Genomic DNA, 16,605 nt, shown 5'->3' with positions numbered 1-16,605 from the left:
GATATCTTTTCTTCTGCTTGATCAATTCGGCTGTTAAAACTTGTGCATAGTTCGCAAAGTTCTCATGTTGTGTTTTTCAACTCCATCAATTCACTTATATTCCTCTCTAAATTGTGTGTTATTGTTAACATATCGTCAAAGCTTTTTCAAAGTTCTTAGTTTCTTTGCATTGGGTTAGAACAAGTTCTTTTAATTCCCAGAAGTTTCTTATCATCCACTTTTTAAAGCCTGCTTCTACTAATGGAACAGTCTTTCTCCATCAGGCCTTGTTCTGTTGCTGATGAGGAACTGTGATCCCCCGTAGAGGGAGAGGCATTCTGATTTTGGGTATTCTTAGCCTTTTTAGGCTGGTTTCTTCCCTTCGTTATAAATTTATCCATCTGTGGTCTTTATAATTACCATCTTTATAGTTGGGTTTCTGAATGGACGTCCAATTTGTTGATTCCCGGCGCTAAAATCTGAGCAACCCACCGTGCCGGCCAAAACAGCGGCTTTAAGATTGATAGTGCTTTTCTGACTCTGCACCGAGAACCGCCGCACCAAGGCAGCGGCAAAACCGCCTCGCCGGCTACAAGAGTCGCGCTGGCAACCTGTGGGGCCCCTCCGCTGGAAATCTTCTGGTGTGTGAGCAACAAAAATTGATCTGAAAGTGTGGCGTCCTCTCGTTCTCTGCGCTTTCGGTGGGAGCTGCAATCCCGAGCTGCTAGTGATCAGCCATCTTGGATCTCTCTCGGCCTCTTGAAATTTTTAAGACAGTTTGAGAAGAATTAATGTTGATTCTTCTTTAAGTGTTTGATTAGACTTCTCCAGTGAAGCCATCTGGTCCTGTACATTTCTTTGTTGGGAGTTATTATTACTACTGGTTCAGTTTGTCTATTCAGTTACTCTATTTCCTCATGGTTCAGTCTTGGTAGGTTGTATGTTTTTGGAATTTACCTGTTTCTTCTAAGTTATCCAATTTGTTAGTGTATAGTTGCTCATAGTAGTCTCTTTGATCCTTCTTATTCCCATAAAATTAGTTTTAATTTCTACTCTTTCATTTCTGATTTTAAATATTGGAGTCTTCTTTTTCCTTAGTTATCCTAGCTAAGGATTTGTCTATTTTATCTTTTGAAAAAACCAACTCTTTTTGTTGACTTTTTCTATTGCTTTTCCATTCTCTATTTCACTTACTTAGCTCTAATATTTATTTCCTTCCCTTTGCAAACTTTGGGTTTAATTTGTTCCTTTTCTAGTTCCTAGACATGTAAGTCTATATTGTTTATATGAGATCTTTTTATATTGTAGACATGTATCACTATAAGATTTGCTCTTACTACTGCTTTTGCTGCATCTCATAAATTTTAGAAATTGTGTTTTCAATTTGTTTGTCTCAAGATACTTTTAAATTTTCCTATTTTTTTCTTTGACCCATTGTTTTTCAAGAGACTGTTGTTTAATTTCCACGTATTCGTGAATTATTTAGTTTTCCCCTGTTACTGATTTCCAGTTTTATTCCATTGTTGTCGCAAAAGGTATCTGGTATGATCTCAAACTTCTTACCATTGTCAAAACTAACTTTATGACACAATACATGATCTATCCTGAAGAATATTCTGTGTGCACTTGAAAAGATTGTGTATTATGCTGCGATCGGGTAGCATATTCTGTGTGTTTGTGATCCATTTGGTGTACAGCATTGTTCAAATCCACAGTTTATAGATTGCATTTCTGGCTGTTCTGTTCATTATTGCAAATGGGGTATTGATGTACCCTACTGTTATTGTATTGCCATATGTTTATCTCTTTAGATCTGTCAGTGATTGCTTTATGCATTCACATGCTTTGAAGATGGGTGCCCATATATTTATAATTGTTATATCTTCTTGATGAGTTCTCTATTATCTTATTTAATGATGTAGTTTGTCTCTTGTGACAGTTTTTTTTTTACTTAAAGCCTATTTTGGCTGATATAATTACAGTCAGTAATCTGTGTCTGTGGGTTGTACATCTGTAGGTTCAACCAATACTGATTGATAACACTGTGTTCATGTAATATGAAACCTAAAGATACAAAGGGCTGAATTATTTTTATCCACAGGTGCTGCAGGGCTGATGGTGGGACTTAAACATCCTCAATTTTGGTGTCCCTGGGGGTTCTGGAACCATGACCCTGTAGATATTAAAGGACAACTGTATAGCCCCATTGCTTTCTTTTGGTTACCATTTGTACAGAACATATCTTTTTTATCAACTAACTTTCAAACTATGCTTTCTCAAATCTGGAATGAGTATCTAGAGACAGCATATGACTAGATCTTGTTTTTATAAATCTATGCAACCATTGTACGTCTTTTGATTGGGAAGTTTAACCCATTTGTATTTGAAGTAATCATTGATAGGTAAGGACTTACTATTGTCTTTTTGTTACATTTTTCTGTTTCATAATTACTTTATCTTTTTCTCTTTACTGTCTTCTTTTATGATTGGTTGATATTTTTCATGATATGCTATGATTTCTCTTTTTAAATTCTATATTTTTGTATGTATTTTCCTTGTGGTTATCATGAGGCAATCACAAACATGTTTTTTGTTTTGTTGTGTTATGTTTTTAGACAGAGTCTCACTCTGTCACCCAGCTGGAGTGCAGTGGTGCTATCTTGGCTCAATTCTCCTGCCACAACCTCATGAGTAGCTGGGATTACAGGTGCATGCCACCATGCCTGGCTAATTTTTATATTTTTAGTAGAGGCAGGGTTTCACCATATTTGTCAGGCTGGTCTAGAACTCCTGACCCTCATGATCTGCCCACTTCAGCCTCCCAAAATGCTGGGATTACAGGTGTGAGCCACGTTGCCTGGCCCCACAAATATCTTATAATAGTCTATTTTAAGCTGATAACTTCAATCAAATACCAAAAATCTTCACTTTTAATATATCCCTCACACTTTTTGTTATAGATGCCACAATTTACATCTTTTTATAATGTATATCTACCAACAGTTTTGTAATATTATTCTTATTTTGCCATTTAACTTTTATATTAGAATTATAAATGATTTATATAATACTATTAGAGCATTACAGTACTCTCTTTGTCTATGTATTTACCTTTACTAGTGAGATTTGTACCTTCATATGCTCTCGGGTTGCTGCTTACCATCCTTTTGCTTCAATTTGAAAAACTCACTTTAGCATTTCCTGTAAGTCTAGTGGTGATGAACTCCCTCAGCATTTGTTTGCACGGTCTTTATCCTTCCTTAATTTTGAATGACAGTTTTTCCAGGTATATTATTCTTGGTCAGCAGTTTATTCTTTCAGTATTTTGAATACATCATTTCATTTTGTTTCTCCTTTTAAAGTTTCTGCTGAGAAATCTGCTGTTAATCTTATGAGGGCTCTTTTGTACATGACAATTCAGTTTTCTCTTGCTGCTTTCAAAATTCTTTCACTTTTGGCAATTTGATGATATTATGTCTCAGTGGAGACTTCTTTAGATTTGTACATGTAGGATTCTTTGACTTTCCTGAATTTAGATGTTCATTTCTCTCCCCAAATTTGAACATATTTTAGCCATTTAAAAAAATATTACACTTCTGTCTTCTCTGTGATTTCATAATGTATATATCATTTCATTTAACGATGTCCCGTAAGTCTTCACTCTTTGTTCTTATTTCTTCTTGCTCCACTGACTGGATAATTTCAAATGATCTATCTTTAGGTTTGTTGATTCTTTCTCCAGTTTGATCAAGTCTGCTGTTGAGCACCTCTAGTTAATTTTTTAGTTCAGTTATTGTATTCTTCAGTTCCAGAGTTTCTATTGACATTTCATTTTTTGTTTTATGTTTCTTCATTGACATCCTCATTTTGTTCATGTATCATTTTCCTGATTTTGTTTAGTTATCTATTTCTGTTCACTGGTACTTTGCTAAACTTTATTAAGACAATTATTTTATATTATTTTTTAGGCAATTTATAAACCTATTTCTTTAGGGTCAGTCACTGGAGATTTATTTTATTCCTTTGGGTTGTTTCCCTAGTTCTTTGTGTTTCTTGTGCTTTGCATTGGTGTCTGTGCATTTGAAGAACAGCCACCTGTCAGCCATCTGACACAATGTCACAAATGACACAAAATACCCACCAGTATTTATCGACTGACTTTGACAGGGAAAGACCTTTGCCAGTCAGCCTGGCTACAGATACTGGAAGCCCTCAAATAGCTAATCTACCTTCCCCATTTCCTATGTTTGTAGCTATATCAATTGTTCTAATTATACTGCTTCTTTCATCAGTGCTCCATATGAAGCAAGAGTGAAACTGGGTCCTAGTGTAGCACACTGAAAGGCAAGGACATTTAATACACTTCACTCCTCTCCCTCCCTTGAAAGTGGTATCTCGATGCAAATGAATAAATTAGCCCCTAGAAGGGATGGATAAATTGTTTCAAACCAAGTAATAGGATACTGGCACAGTCAGGATTGAAATGTCTGTTTTATTTGAAAGCCCATATTGTTTCCACAGTGCAATGTTGTCACTTTTTAACTTCAATAATTTGATCAAAGCTTATGACTCTACCAACTACCCATACCTCTTTCTAATAACCAACCCTGTTTTACTAGTTTTTCCAACTATTGATCATCCTTATAAGTACTTTTTCCATCTCTAATAGTTTCATGTGAAATTAGTTGTTAATAATCATAAAACATACTACTGAAGATTAGAACAAAAGTTATTAATGAATTCAAGTTATATAAAGGAAGATTACATAATATAGCTATACAAATGACTATTATATATTTGAGCATATAAGTTAATTTTAACAATAACCCCTTTCATTAACCTTATCAGGAAAGTTAATAGTAATAATAACTAAAATTTGATGAAGATTTACCATGTGCCAGACATTATGCAAAGTATTTTTCATGCATTACCTCAATTTATCTTCTCAGCAAACACAAATGAGGTGATTACTCTTATAATGATGAGGTGATTTTACTTAAAGAATTAAGAAACTTACCCAAGGACAAAAGACAGGATTTGAACAAAGATGGTCTGACATCAGAAGTGAAGTCTTTACTACTGTGTAATACAGCCTCAATGTAGATTGTAACCTAGAAAAAGATTAGCCTAACTTATGGAATACCTTCTACCTGGATTTTAAAGGGATGTATTTTGTACAAGGCCTATATAAGCTATAGGAAAACAAAACAACCACACAAGTTTCTCTATTGAAGTAATTCATTATCTCCTCTTAGTTTTATCCCACTCCATCATATTGACAACCAGGGTATCAATAGGGGAAAACAAAATCTACGACTTTGATTTTCTCTTGCAAGTCAGAGTTTTCTCCTTAGTTTATGGCCAACTTCTGTTATGTTCTTGGCTTGCCATAATATTCAGTCCCCATTAATGAGCAATAAAGGATCTGGGCTTCTCTTGACATTGGCATGAAGTCTCTCTCTCTCATGTCTTGCCAGTAAGTTAGATGAATATAAAAATTTCATAAAGACTGCATATGAATTAGAGGAAAGCTGAATTAGAACACTCTAAGGCAGCCAGATGTGGTGGCTCACTTCTGTTATTCCAGCACTTTAGGAGGCCAAGGCCAGCAGATCACTTGAAGCTAGGAGTTCTAAACCAGACCGGCCAACATGGCAAAAACCCTGTCTCTACTAAAAATACAAAAATTAACCGGGTATGGTGTCATGCACCTGTAATCCCAGCTACTTTGGAGGCTGAAACATGAGAATCACTTGAACCCAGGAGGTGGAGGCTGCCATGAGCTGAGATGGTCCCACTGCACCCCTACCTATGCCTCAGAGCAAGACTCCATCAACAACAGCAGCAGCAACAACAAAAATACTATAAGGCAGAAAGGGAAGTCTGGTTAACATTAGGTATTTGATAAATGAGAAAATGCAATATAATGGGAAGCTTCTCATTCAACAGCAAACAGAATTTTAAAAAATTAAATAAGAGGAAGCTGAATATTACCAAATCCAAGAGAATAAAGGGAAACTGTAACAAGACCATCGTTCATTCCAGGACTCTACAAGTTAAGTAAGAATCTAGGAACCATAAATCCTTGAAAATAAATTCTTAATCATACGCATTACAGTAATTTATGCTGTGACTAAAAAAGGTGAAATTACCAGCTAATATAGAATATACATAAATATGTAAAAATTACAGATAATTTAAGAAATTAGCAGAGAACAAAGGGAATAACCGAAGCTTCTAGCCTCCTTTGTGAGATTTAGGCTTTTCTGGTCAAAAGCTTCATTTAGATGTTAGGTTTTTACTATTGAATTTTAAAGGTTATAATTTCTTTTACATAATCAGTTGGAAAGTCCTTCAGTTTGGGTCTGATAATTGATAACTTCCTCAGTACCTAGAACTCTATCAAGCATAATATTGACATTCAATAAAGTGTTTACATTGAAATCCTTTATTTAAAGAGGTAGTCAAAGAGTTTATTCAAATAGAGATATCAAAATGTATATTATCCTTTTATTTTATATGCTTTTTTTGTTAAAAGAATAATGGTGTATTAAAATGAATATAAAATTAATACAATTTTGGTTGTGATTTGTAGCCCCTATTCTGTATAAAAGTTCTAAATATTAGCCAATCAAAGAAAATATTCATTACTTTTAATTCTTATAACTTTTCTTATTACATTTGTTATTTAGCAATATAATTTGTAGTAAGACAGCTATCAGATAAAAAAAGATGTAAGTACACAGTTTAAAACAACACTGGTTAGCACACAAAAAGAAAACTGAGCCAATCCTTATTATAGGTAATACAAATATTTTACATATGCACATTGAACTATGTTTGGAGGCCCATGTTTCTACACATATGTAATTATTTAAGATATATTTTATGTATAACTACCATGAACATAATACATTTTATTTCTATATTAAAACATTTTAACCTATCTTAATGATCTATAGAAAAATCTAGACAATGATTCTGGTTTTAACTATTTTTATTTTTCGTGTTTTTACCTTGGAGGTCAAGACATCTTTATGACAGAAGAACAGAAGAAATACTATAATGCAATGAAAAAGTTGGGGTCGAAGAAGCCACAAAAGCCAATTCCTCGACCAGGGGTAAAAAGAAAAAAAAAAAAAACCATATGTGTGTGTGTGTGTGTGTGTGTGTGTGTGTGTGTGTATCTTTAGCATACACATTTTCAAATTATTTCTAATTCATTTTTAATGCTCATCATTAATTTCTAGATACTACTCTAAAAATTTACGCTGCATTCAATATTTTTCTTGTTTCTTTGCAGAACAAATTCCAAGGATGTATATTTGACCTAGTGACAAATCAAGCATTTGATATCTCTATCATGGTTCTTATCTGTCTCAACATGGTAACAATGATGGTAGAAAAGGAGGATCAAAGTGAATATATGACTGGTGTTTTAAATTGGATAAATGTGGCTTTTATAATCCTTTTCACTGGAGAATGTGTGCTAAAACTGATTTCCCTCAGACAGTACTACTTCACTGTAGGATGGAATATTTTTGATTTTGTGGTTGTGATTATCTCCATTGTAGGTAAGACCATTTATTATTCAGATTTTATTTTTTGAGTAAAGCTAAATTTCACTTATGCTCAAGAAAGTCTCTGAATTCTTGAATGCAAATTTACTCTTAACTCTGTATAATGAAAGAATGAAAAAATCTTAAAAACAAAACAAAAATATCTGTGTCTATCATATCACAGTGTTTCTGGGTTTACACGATAGGCATGAAAGCCAAATGTTTCTATCTGTTAGGAGGAAATTATACTTGTTGGCATTTAGTTTCTAATGTTACCTTTGCAAAGCTAGTTACCATGTTTATATATAGCGGTGTCTCGGAAAATCAATGTTTAATCTGAAAACACTGCTGATTTTAGTACATGTGAGACTTGTCATTTGATTAATGATAGTATTAGTAGCCAGAATATCCGTGAATTTGTGAAAATTCTTCCAGAATTTAAAGTGAAGTTAAGGTCTCTAGAAATGCCAGTTTTATTTTTTAAGGTTTAATACTTCACAGGTGTATAAAATGTCAAACATTCCTCAGCCAGCCATGGTCATGCCTGTGAATAATAGCACATGATTTTATGCTTCCTACAAATTCATTACCATGGCTGTTTTTGTCTTATTTTTTCCTACTATTTTCACACATCTTGCAAAGTATTTTGGGGTTGTATATAGAGATTATTTGCTACAAATTTTATCAATCTGGAAAGGTAAAAGGTTGCATACAATTGAGTGCCACATAACAGAATAAGCATTTAAAAAAATCAGTATTTTTTTAAAAGGTTATTTTCCCTAGAAGTGGTACCAAAATCAACATATAAGAAAATGAATTAAAATTTAGATGAGAATTTCACACTAATTCTGAAAGCATTCCCATTAAGTCAAGAAGGAAAAAAGAGTATCCCTGTATTAGCTCTGTTTTTTAATAGTGTTGGCTAATGCAATTAGATAGGAAAACAAACAGGTACATATATCCAAACAATGGAGCAGATATCATATAATCACTTTCTTCATATAATGAATGAACTTCTTCATATAATGAATGACTTTCATATAAAGAAAGAGAATCAACTAAAAAGAGATTCAATTAGAATTCAAAAGGTAGAAATTTTAAATTACATGTACCAACACTAATAAATTAGAAAATCTTATTCACTATTGAAGTAAAAGTAAAGTAAAATATCCAATAACTTTATCATATTCTGAAGAAAACCTTAGAATATAATGAAAGCAGAAATAATTGAAAGGATTATCATGTACTTAGATAAGCTTCACTCCTTGAAGAGGGCCAAACCTGCACATTCTGCACCTATACCGCAGAAATTAAAGTATAATAATTTTTTAAAGAAGATAAGCTTCTCTCATTTTAATTAAGACTTTTTAATTTATTAATCTATAAATTTAATGAAAAGATCAATGAGTCTTTTTATGTGGTGGGGGTAATAAATTGACAATTTAAGTCTAAATGATTCTAAATTCATTTGGAAGAAAATTAGGATGATGAAAGGTGGCTTATTCTGCTGGATACTAAGACTTATAATATTGATGCTAAGTAAAACTGTTCAAATATATTAGCTCAATGGATTTGAATAGAGTCAAAATTAATCTTTAATGTATAATTACTAATTTACCGAGTGAAAAGATCATGTGAATCAAAGACTAAAGTTAAAAAAAAAAGGATTCTAGTAGGAAATACATGGAAATAGATAATAACCATATGCTCTAATATCTCTTTCTCTTCATAACACAATTTGTAAAGCAAAAAAGAAAAAGAAAAAAGAAAGAAATGACCACATAAAAAAGACAAAATATTCTTTGGGGAAAAATTCATCATAAAAGATTGAAAGATAAAAAGTAGGGAAATGTTTATGTAAAAGATAAGGCCAAGAAAAGATCAATACTTTAAATAGAAAATTGTTCTTATAAATTAAAACGAAAATAATAAAAGTCCCAATAGACACATGGGCAAATACCAAACTAGGTCAAAAACAGAAGTTGAAAATAACCAATAAGAAAAAAAAAAAAACTATAAAGAAGATATAGTACTTCTTATAGTAATATATATATCACTATATATATAAAATATATATATATTTATATATAAGATATATGGTAATATATATTATATATGTATTTTTTATATATAGTAATATACATTACTATATATATTACTATATATGTAATATATTTTATATAAATAGCAATATATATAATGTATATTACATATATATGTAATATAAATATGTATATATATTTATTTATACTGTTGACCCAAGTTCCAGTAATATATATAAATATATATGTATAAATATATGTATATTATTTATTATATATTTGTACATAAATATATAATTTATATATTTGTATATATATAATTTATAATATATATAATATATAGTTTACATATATATTATATAATGTATTATATAATATATATTATAATTATATATTATATAATATATATGTAAACTATACATTGTATATATTTTATATATATTTTATATATAAAATATCTAAATAGGTATGTTCTCCTAATTGTATTTTTAAACAATATTAATTAATTAAGAATAGGTAATTAATTAATTACCTATTTAGTAATATTACTGGAACTTGGGTCAACAGTATAAATATATATATTTATATATTATATATATTTTTATTTATTTATACTGTTGACCCAAGTTCCAGTAATATATTGTTTAAAAATACTCATACAATTAGGAGAACATACCTATTTAGATATTCATTTCAGTAACAAAAATGGAAACAGTATAAATGTTATTCAATTTGCGGCTATTTTGAGAGAACATTATATAACTATAATAAATTATTTTGTTATTTATATGGGAATATCTCCATGACATATAAAGTGTTTAAAATAGGTTACAGTCTGGACACAGTGGCTCATGCCTGTAATCCCAGCACATTGGGAGGCAGGGGTGGGGTATCACTTCAAGTCAAGCATTTGAGATCAGTCTAGCTAACATGGTAAAACTCATCTCTACCAAAAAAATATAAATTAACCTGGTGTGGTGTTGCATGCCTGTAGTCCCAGCTACTCAGGAGGCTGGGGCTGGAGAATCACTTGATCCCAGAAGGTGGAGTTTACAGTGAGCCAAGATCATGCCACTGCACTCTAGCTTGGGTGACAGAGTGAGACTCTGTTTTGAAAAATAATAAATAAGTATCAAAGAAAGGCTTTTATAACATGAATACAACTGTGTGTGTACATATGCTTGCACAGAAAAATATCTGAAGTGATACTCAAAAATTACTGACAATAGTTATTTTTGGTGACATTTCAGATTATATTTTCTTTTTAGCATTCAACTTTATTGCTCGAATTATCTATATGAGTAGGTATTCTTATAATTTAAAAATTATTATGGAGGAAAAAACAGCCCATGAACTTAGTAAAGAGGAGAAAACGTTGCAGTGGTAATGTTAGTCATTTTTCTTTGGAACTTCTTAATCCTTTGTTAAGTAATTGCATTCAGCATAAAATAAGTCTTGAATTCATAAGAAATGAGATGACAGATGAAACTGTTTAGACTCATCATTTTATGTAGCATAGATATTTAAATATTTTATTTCTATTATTTCCCTCCACACACAGGTATGTTTCTAGCTGATATGATTGAAAAGTATTTTGTGTCCCCTACCCTGTTCCGAGTGATCCGTCTTGCCAGGATTGGCCGAATCTTACGTCTGATCAAAGGAGCAAAGGGGATCCGCACGCTGCTCTTTGCTTTGATGATGTCCCTTCCCGCGTTGTTTAACATCGGCCTTCTGCTCTTCCTGGTCATGTTCATCTACGCCATCTTTGGAATGTCCAACTTTGCCTATGTTAAAAAGGAAGATGGAATTAATGACATGTTCAATTTTGAGACCTTTGGTAACAGTATGATTTGCCTTTTCCAAATTACAACCTCTGCTGGCTGGGATGGATTGCTAGCACCTATTCTTAACAGTAAGCCACCTGACTGTGACCCCAAAAAAGTTCATCCTGGAAGTTCAGTTGAAGGAGACTGTGGTAACCCATCTGTTGGAATATTCTACTTTGTTAGTTACATCATCATATCTTTCCTGGTTGTGGTGAACATGTACATTGCAGTCATATTGGAGAATTTTAGTGTTGCCACTGAAGAAAGTACTGAACCTCTGAGTGAGGATGACTTTGAAATGTTTTATGAAGTTTGGGAAAAGTTTGATCCAGATGCAACTCAGTTTATAGAATACAGCAAGCTCTCTGATTTTGCAGCTGCCTTGGATCCTCCTCTTCTCATAGCAAAACCCAACAAAGTCCAGCTCATTGCCATGGATCTGCCCATGGTCAGTGGTGACCGGATCCACTGCCTTGACATCTTATTTGCTTTTACAAAGCGTGTTCTGGGTGAGAGTGGAGAGATGGATTCTCTTCGTTCACAGATGGAAGAGAGGTTCATGTCTGCAAATCCTTCCAAAGTGTCTTATGAACCCATTACAACCACACTAAAACGGAAACAAGAGGATGTGTCAGCTACTGTCATTCAGCGTGCTTATAGAAGTTACCGATTAAGGCAAAATGTCAAAAATATATCAAGTATATACATAAAAGACGGAGACAGAGATGATGATTTACTGAATAAAAAAGATACGGGTTTTGATAATGTTAATGAGAACTCAAGTCCAGAAAAAACAGATGCCACTTCATCCACAACCTCTCCACCTTCATATGATAGTGTAACAAAGCCAGACAAAGAGAAATATGAACAAGACAGAACAGAAAAGGAAGACAAAGGGAAAGACAGCAAGGAAAGCAAAAAATAGAGCTTCATTTTTGGTATATTGTTTACAGCCTGTGAAAGTGATTTATTTGTGTTAATAAAACTCTTTTGAGGAGGTCTATGCCAAAATCCATTTTATCAAAATATTCTCAAAGGCAGTGCAATCACTAACTATGATTTCCTAAGACAAGTAGGCAGCATTAGCAGATGGTTATTTTTGCACTGATGATTCTACAAGAATTGTAAGAGAAGTGTGTAGGAATTACTGATTATAGGAAACAAAGGTGATTTAATTTTTTGGTATTTAATAAATCAGAAGGCCATGTAGAAAACTTTTACATCTGCCTTGTTGTGTTTTCACAGGACTGTATTCATGTTTCCCATGTAAACACACACACACACACACACACACACACACACACACACACAGAGAGAGAGAGAGAGAGAGAGAGAGAAATCTATTATTTATCCATTGTTTGGAAATCAACAAAAGTATTTTGCTTTGGATTCGCAATGCAATGCTTGATAGAAGTAATCGGCATTAGTAATGAATGTTTAGTTAAAATGCATTATTAGGGAGCTTGACTTTTTATCAATGTACAGAGGTTATTCTATATTTTAAGGTGCTTAAATTTATTCTACATCACATCAGAACCAATTTATATGTGCCTATAAAATGCCATGGGATTAAAACTATGGGAGGCTATTCATTTTTACAGATGCTTTTCATTCATCTTGACTCACATGCCAACCAGGATAAGACCTACCCTTAGAGTATTGTTTCATAGCCTTTCTTCTTTCATATTCTTTTTGTTCATAGAACAACCACAGAACTTAGAAAAATTATTCTAAGTACATATTATGCTCCTTGAAAAAAATAAATTGACCAAAAAAGTAATTGATGAAAGTTCTATTTGCTATTATTTATATAACCTAACATTGTGCTGCCCAAAATACTGATAATAGTCTCTAAATATCTTTTGTCACATTTTCATGCTTTCTCATGCAGTATTGTTTAGTCATCTTTTAGCTGTAAACAGAGTTGATGAAATGCTTCCTGATGTGCAGTTAGTTGTTTGACCGTGGTACATATCTGAGCAGGTAACAACTTGGGCACAGTATTGCATCACCTGTATATCATCCTGTGTTTGGCAAGCTTTCAATCATATTATATGGCAGACTTTCAACACAAGTATGTGTTTAGTATGAATAAAAAAGCATTCAAATAGGGATTCTTGCCAACTTGCTCCCTTGCCACCAACTTATTTTTCTAAATTATGGGAGTAACTCTTTGGACCTATATACTTCAATTTATACAATGAGGAAGATGTCACCTTCTCCTTAAAATTCTGTGATATGCATTATTTTGCCTCAATCAACATGGTACCCTGGGCTTATAATTTATCAAGCACATATTCATTTTACATTAGCTGTAGACATCTAGTTTTTTTTTTTAAAAAAACATTTATAATAATTTTAAAAGAAATAACCATAATGCTTTTATTTCATGGGTTTATTTCAGGAATATGAGATCTTATATAAAGTTATTCATGCACAGACAAAAATTGAGCTACACAGGTAGAAAGTAGTTTTATTTAAAATATTTTTGTGGGAGGTTTTGAAGCAAATATATAAAACATCTTTCACTAATTTGCTTTTTATATTTTAAAAGTAATAAATTACATTTATATAATAAATGTTTAAAGCACATATTATTTTGTTGTTCTGGCAAATTAAAAAGAAGGATTTAAACATTCCTATAGAAACAAAGGGTTATGGTTAAAGAATGAGACAGGAAGTCTAGGATGTTTTTAAATTGTGATATATTTTATAACATCTGTTATTACTTTGAGACATTTGTTCTAATGTAAGTATAAAAATAAATCTAGGGCTAAAGATTCTTTATACCACTGTTCATTCATCTTAGATTATCTGAATCACTTTTTAATTTAATATGAAAAACACCATGCAGTGTTTCCCTAGATTATATAGATCATTGCATAACATACCTTCCAAGCCTGTTGAAAATAGGTTTTGATAATTTAAGGACCTATACAAAATATATTATATTTGTAAGATTTTTTAATACATTCAACTAAGAATTTAACATCACCTTATATTTGAATTCAAGCTATCATTATTTCAAACTCACAAATATAACTGTATTATGAATACTTATAGTATGAAAAGATGTTTGGCAGGTTAGTGTGTAATTTGCTATTAATGTTTTTACCTTGCCTTGTTTTATGTAAAATAAAAAATAATATGGGCAACTGGTTCGTTAACACAATTTCTTCTTAGCATATCAAAAATATATAAAGTTGTTCTTTTTCCTATTTCATGATGAACTATGAACTATGATTTTTTATAACATGGTTAAGTTTTATGTATATTTATGCTTGTTCCAGGAATGTTTACTTTTGACTTATTATCAATTAAAAACAATATTTGGAACAAAGAGCTTGGTAAGTACAAGCTTGAAGTAAAATTAGACTTCTCTTTCCATGCGGATTACTGTTTGTACTGATTTTATCACCCTTCAGAAGGTGGTGTCATACTAATATTTAAATTTTATAATCACTGAACTTATTACACCCAACAATATAGGATGACAGTTAAACTGAAGAATTTAAATTAGAATAAAATGGAAGCAAACGGGTTTAAAAAAAATTATTTAAGATACCAGGTCTAGCTCAGTCACCCAGACTAGCGTGCAGTGGCATGATCATAGCTCACTGCAGCCTCAACTCTTGGCTCAAGCAATCCTCCTGCCTCCACGTCCAAAGTAGCTAGGACTACAGGTGCATGCCACCATGCCTCACTAATATTTAAATCTTTGTAGAGAAGGGGTCTTGCTATGTTGCCCCAGCTGGTTTCAAACTCCTGGCCTCAAGTGGTTCTACCGCCATGACCTGCCAACATGCTGAGACTACAGGCATGAGGCACTTTGCCACAAAGAGTTTTGAACACAAATCTATACACTCAATATGAATGAAAATTAGAGAATCTAATTTTAGCTTTTTGTTAGTTACCTAGTTTGCAAAAGACCTGGGTGACTTATGAGCTGCTTTTAAATGCTGATTATTGAACATTGCAACCCAAATATTTAGCGTGATTTTATAGAAGTTTGATAGCTTTATTAAAAAGAGTGAAAATAAAATGCATATGTAAATAAAGCAGTTCTAAATAGCTATTTCGGAGAAATGTTAATTACGTACTGAAAGAAGAGCCAACTAAATTAGGATGGCCAGGGAATTGGCCTGGGTTTAGGACTTACGAGTAAAGTCCACCAATTTTTAAAAAATATCTGTGGTTTATTATGTTATTAAATTCTTGAGGAAAAAAAATCAAGAATTGCTTCATGAAAATAAATAGCCATGAATATAATAAAGCTGTTTACATGGAATTCTTTACAAATTTCATAGATCTATGAATGCTCAAGATGTTTCAGTTTGTTATAAATTATATTGTAGTTATACTTGAGACTGATACATTGTAATAGAATCTAAGAATAAAAGTCATAAAAAATAAAATTATGTTTACATGTATTTTCTGTTTCAGTGAGAATAACCACATGTTGGTAAAGTCAGTGCATATCTAAATAAGTTGCAACAACTGATAGCTTTTCCTTTTTCACTGAAAGAAGGACAGCTTCAAACATCCTCCCTAAGAAGTGTTTGTGGATAACAAAGACAAGGATAAAGAGTTCCAAAGCAATTTCTTGAAATTCACAACGTTTGTGCAAAGGAATAAAATTGAGATAGGACACAAAAAATATGTAAATATTTAGCCACACAGTGATGTATACTTTTTTGTGTAATAGCATTAAGAGGTAGCATAGCATACATAATGGCTCAGAGCTTTGGTTCATGGAGAGTGCATTGTTCCTGTACGACACAAAGGTGTCCTGGGTTTTACACTTTTAGTAGCAAATTAATTGCCATACTAACCACTATTACTACTAATAAATTCTTGATTCTATATTGTCAGTCACTGTTCTAATTTCTTTGTGTAGCTTGTCTCATTCTATCCTTACAACCACATCATGGAGTATTACTCTTTTCCTCATTTTACAGATGAGAAAGCTGTACCAGCTCTTAAGAGGTGACATAGCATACATAATGGATAAAAGCTTGGGTTCTAGGACTAGAACTATATTTCTATCACAGTTAAGCCATGACCCTATGTGTTGGCTGAACACATTCTTTAACCTATATGGCTCTCAGGTTTCTCATGTATCAAAGGAGGAGAATGGCACTACTTCATTTTGTGGTTGTAAGGATGGAATGAGACAAGCTTCATGAAGAAATTATA

At 32.3% G+C, this 16,605-nt stretch overlaps 1 protein-coding gene and 1 long non-coding RNA gene across 6 annotated transcripts in view; one reads left to right on the top strand and one right to left on the bottom strand.

The window, feature by feature from the left end:
- Window positions 1–12,700, top strand: part of SCN9A (sodium voltage-gated channel alpha subunit 9) — a 185,886-nt gene extending 173,186 nt beyond the window's left edge. For 2 of the 3 annotated variants that reach the window (XM_017548412.2, XM_017548392.2), the window contains exons 25-27: window positions 6,996–7,100; window positions 7,283–7,553; window positions 11,142–12,692. In XM_017548412.2, coding sequence (XP_017403901.1) covers window positions 6,996–7,100; window positions 7,283–7,553; window positions 11,142–12,334 — 1,569 coding nt within the window. In that variant the 3' untranslated portion in view covers window positions 12,335–12,692. Of the gene's footprint in view, window positions 1–6,995; window positions 7,101–7,282; window positions 7,554–11,141 lie in introns of all 3 variants that reach the window. The other variant, XM_017548396.2, reaches the window with a different exon arrangement.
- The window catches only part of LOC108317754, a 153,651-nt gene that overhangs the window by 81,451 nt on the left and 55,595 nt on the right, over window positions 1–16,605 (bottom strand). For 2 of the 3 annotated variants that reach the window (XR_001830878.2, XR_001830880.2), the window contains exon 4: window positions 11,091–11,367. This is a non-coding gene — a long non-coding RNA (uncharacterized LOC108317754). Of the gene's footprint in view, window positions 1–11,090; window positions 11,368–16,605 lie in introns of those variants that run through there. The other variant, XR_005203427.1, reaches the window with a different exon arrangement.

The sequence above is a fragment of the Cebus imitator genome, unplaced genomic scaffold (genome assembly GCF_001604975.1).
Source record: "Cebus imitator isolate Cc_AM_T3 unplaced genomic scaffold, Cebus_imitator-1.0 Scaffold10, whole genome shotgun sequence".
Classification (NCBI taxonomy): domain Eukaryota; kingdom Metazoa; phylum Chordata; class Mammalia; order Primates; family Cebidae; genus Cebus; species Cebus imitator.
This window is presented reverse-complemented; position numbering and strand designations above follow the sequence as displayed.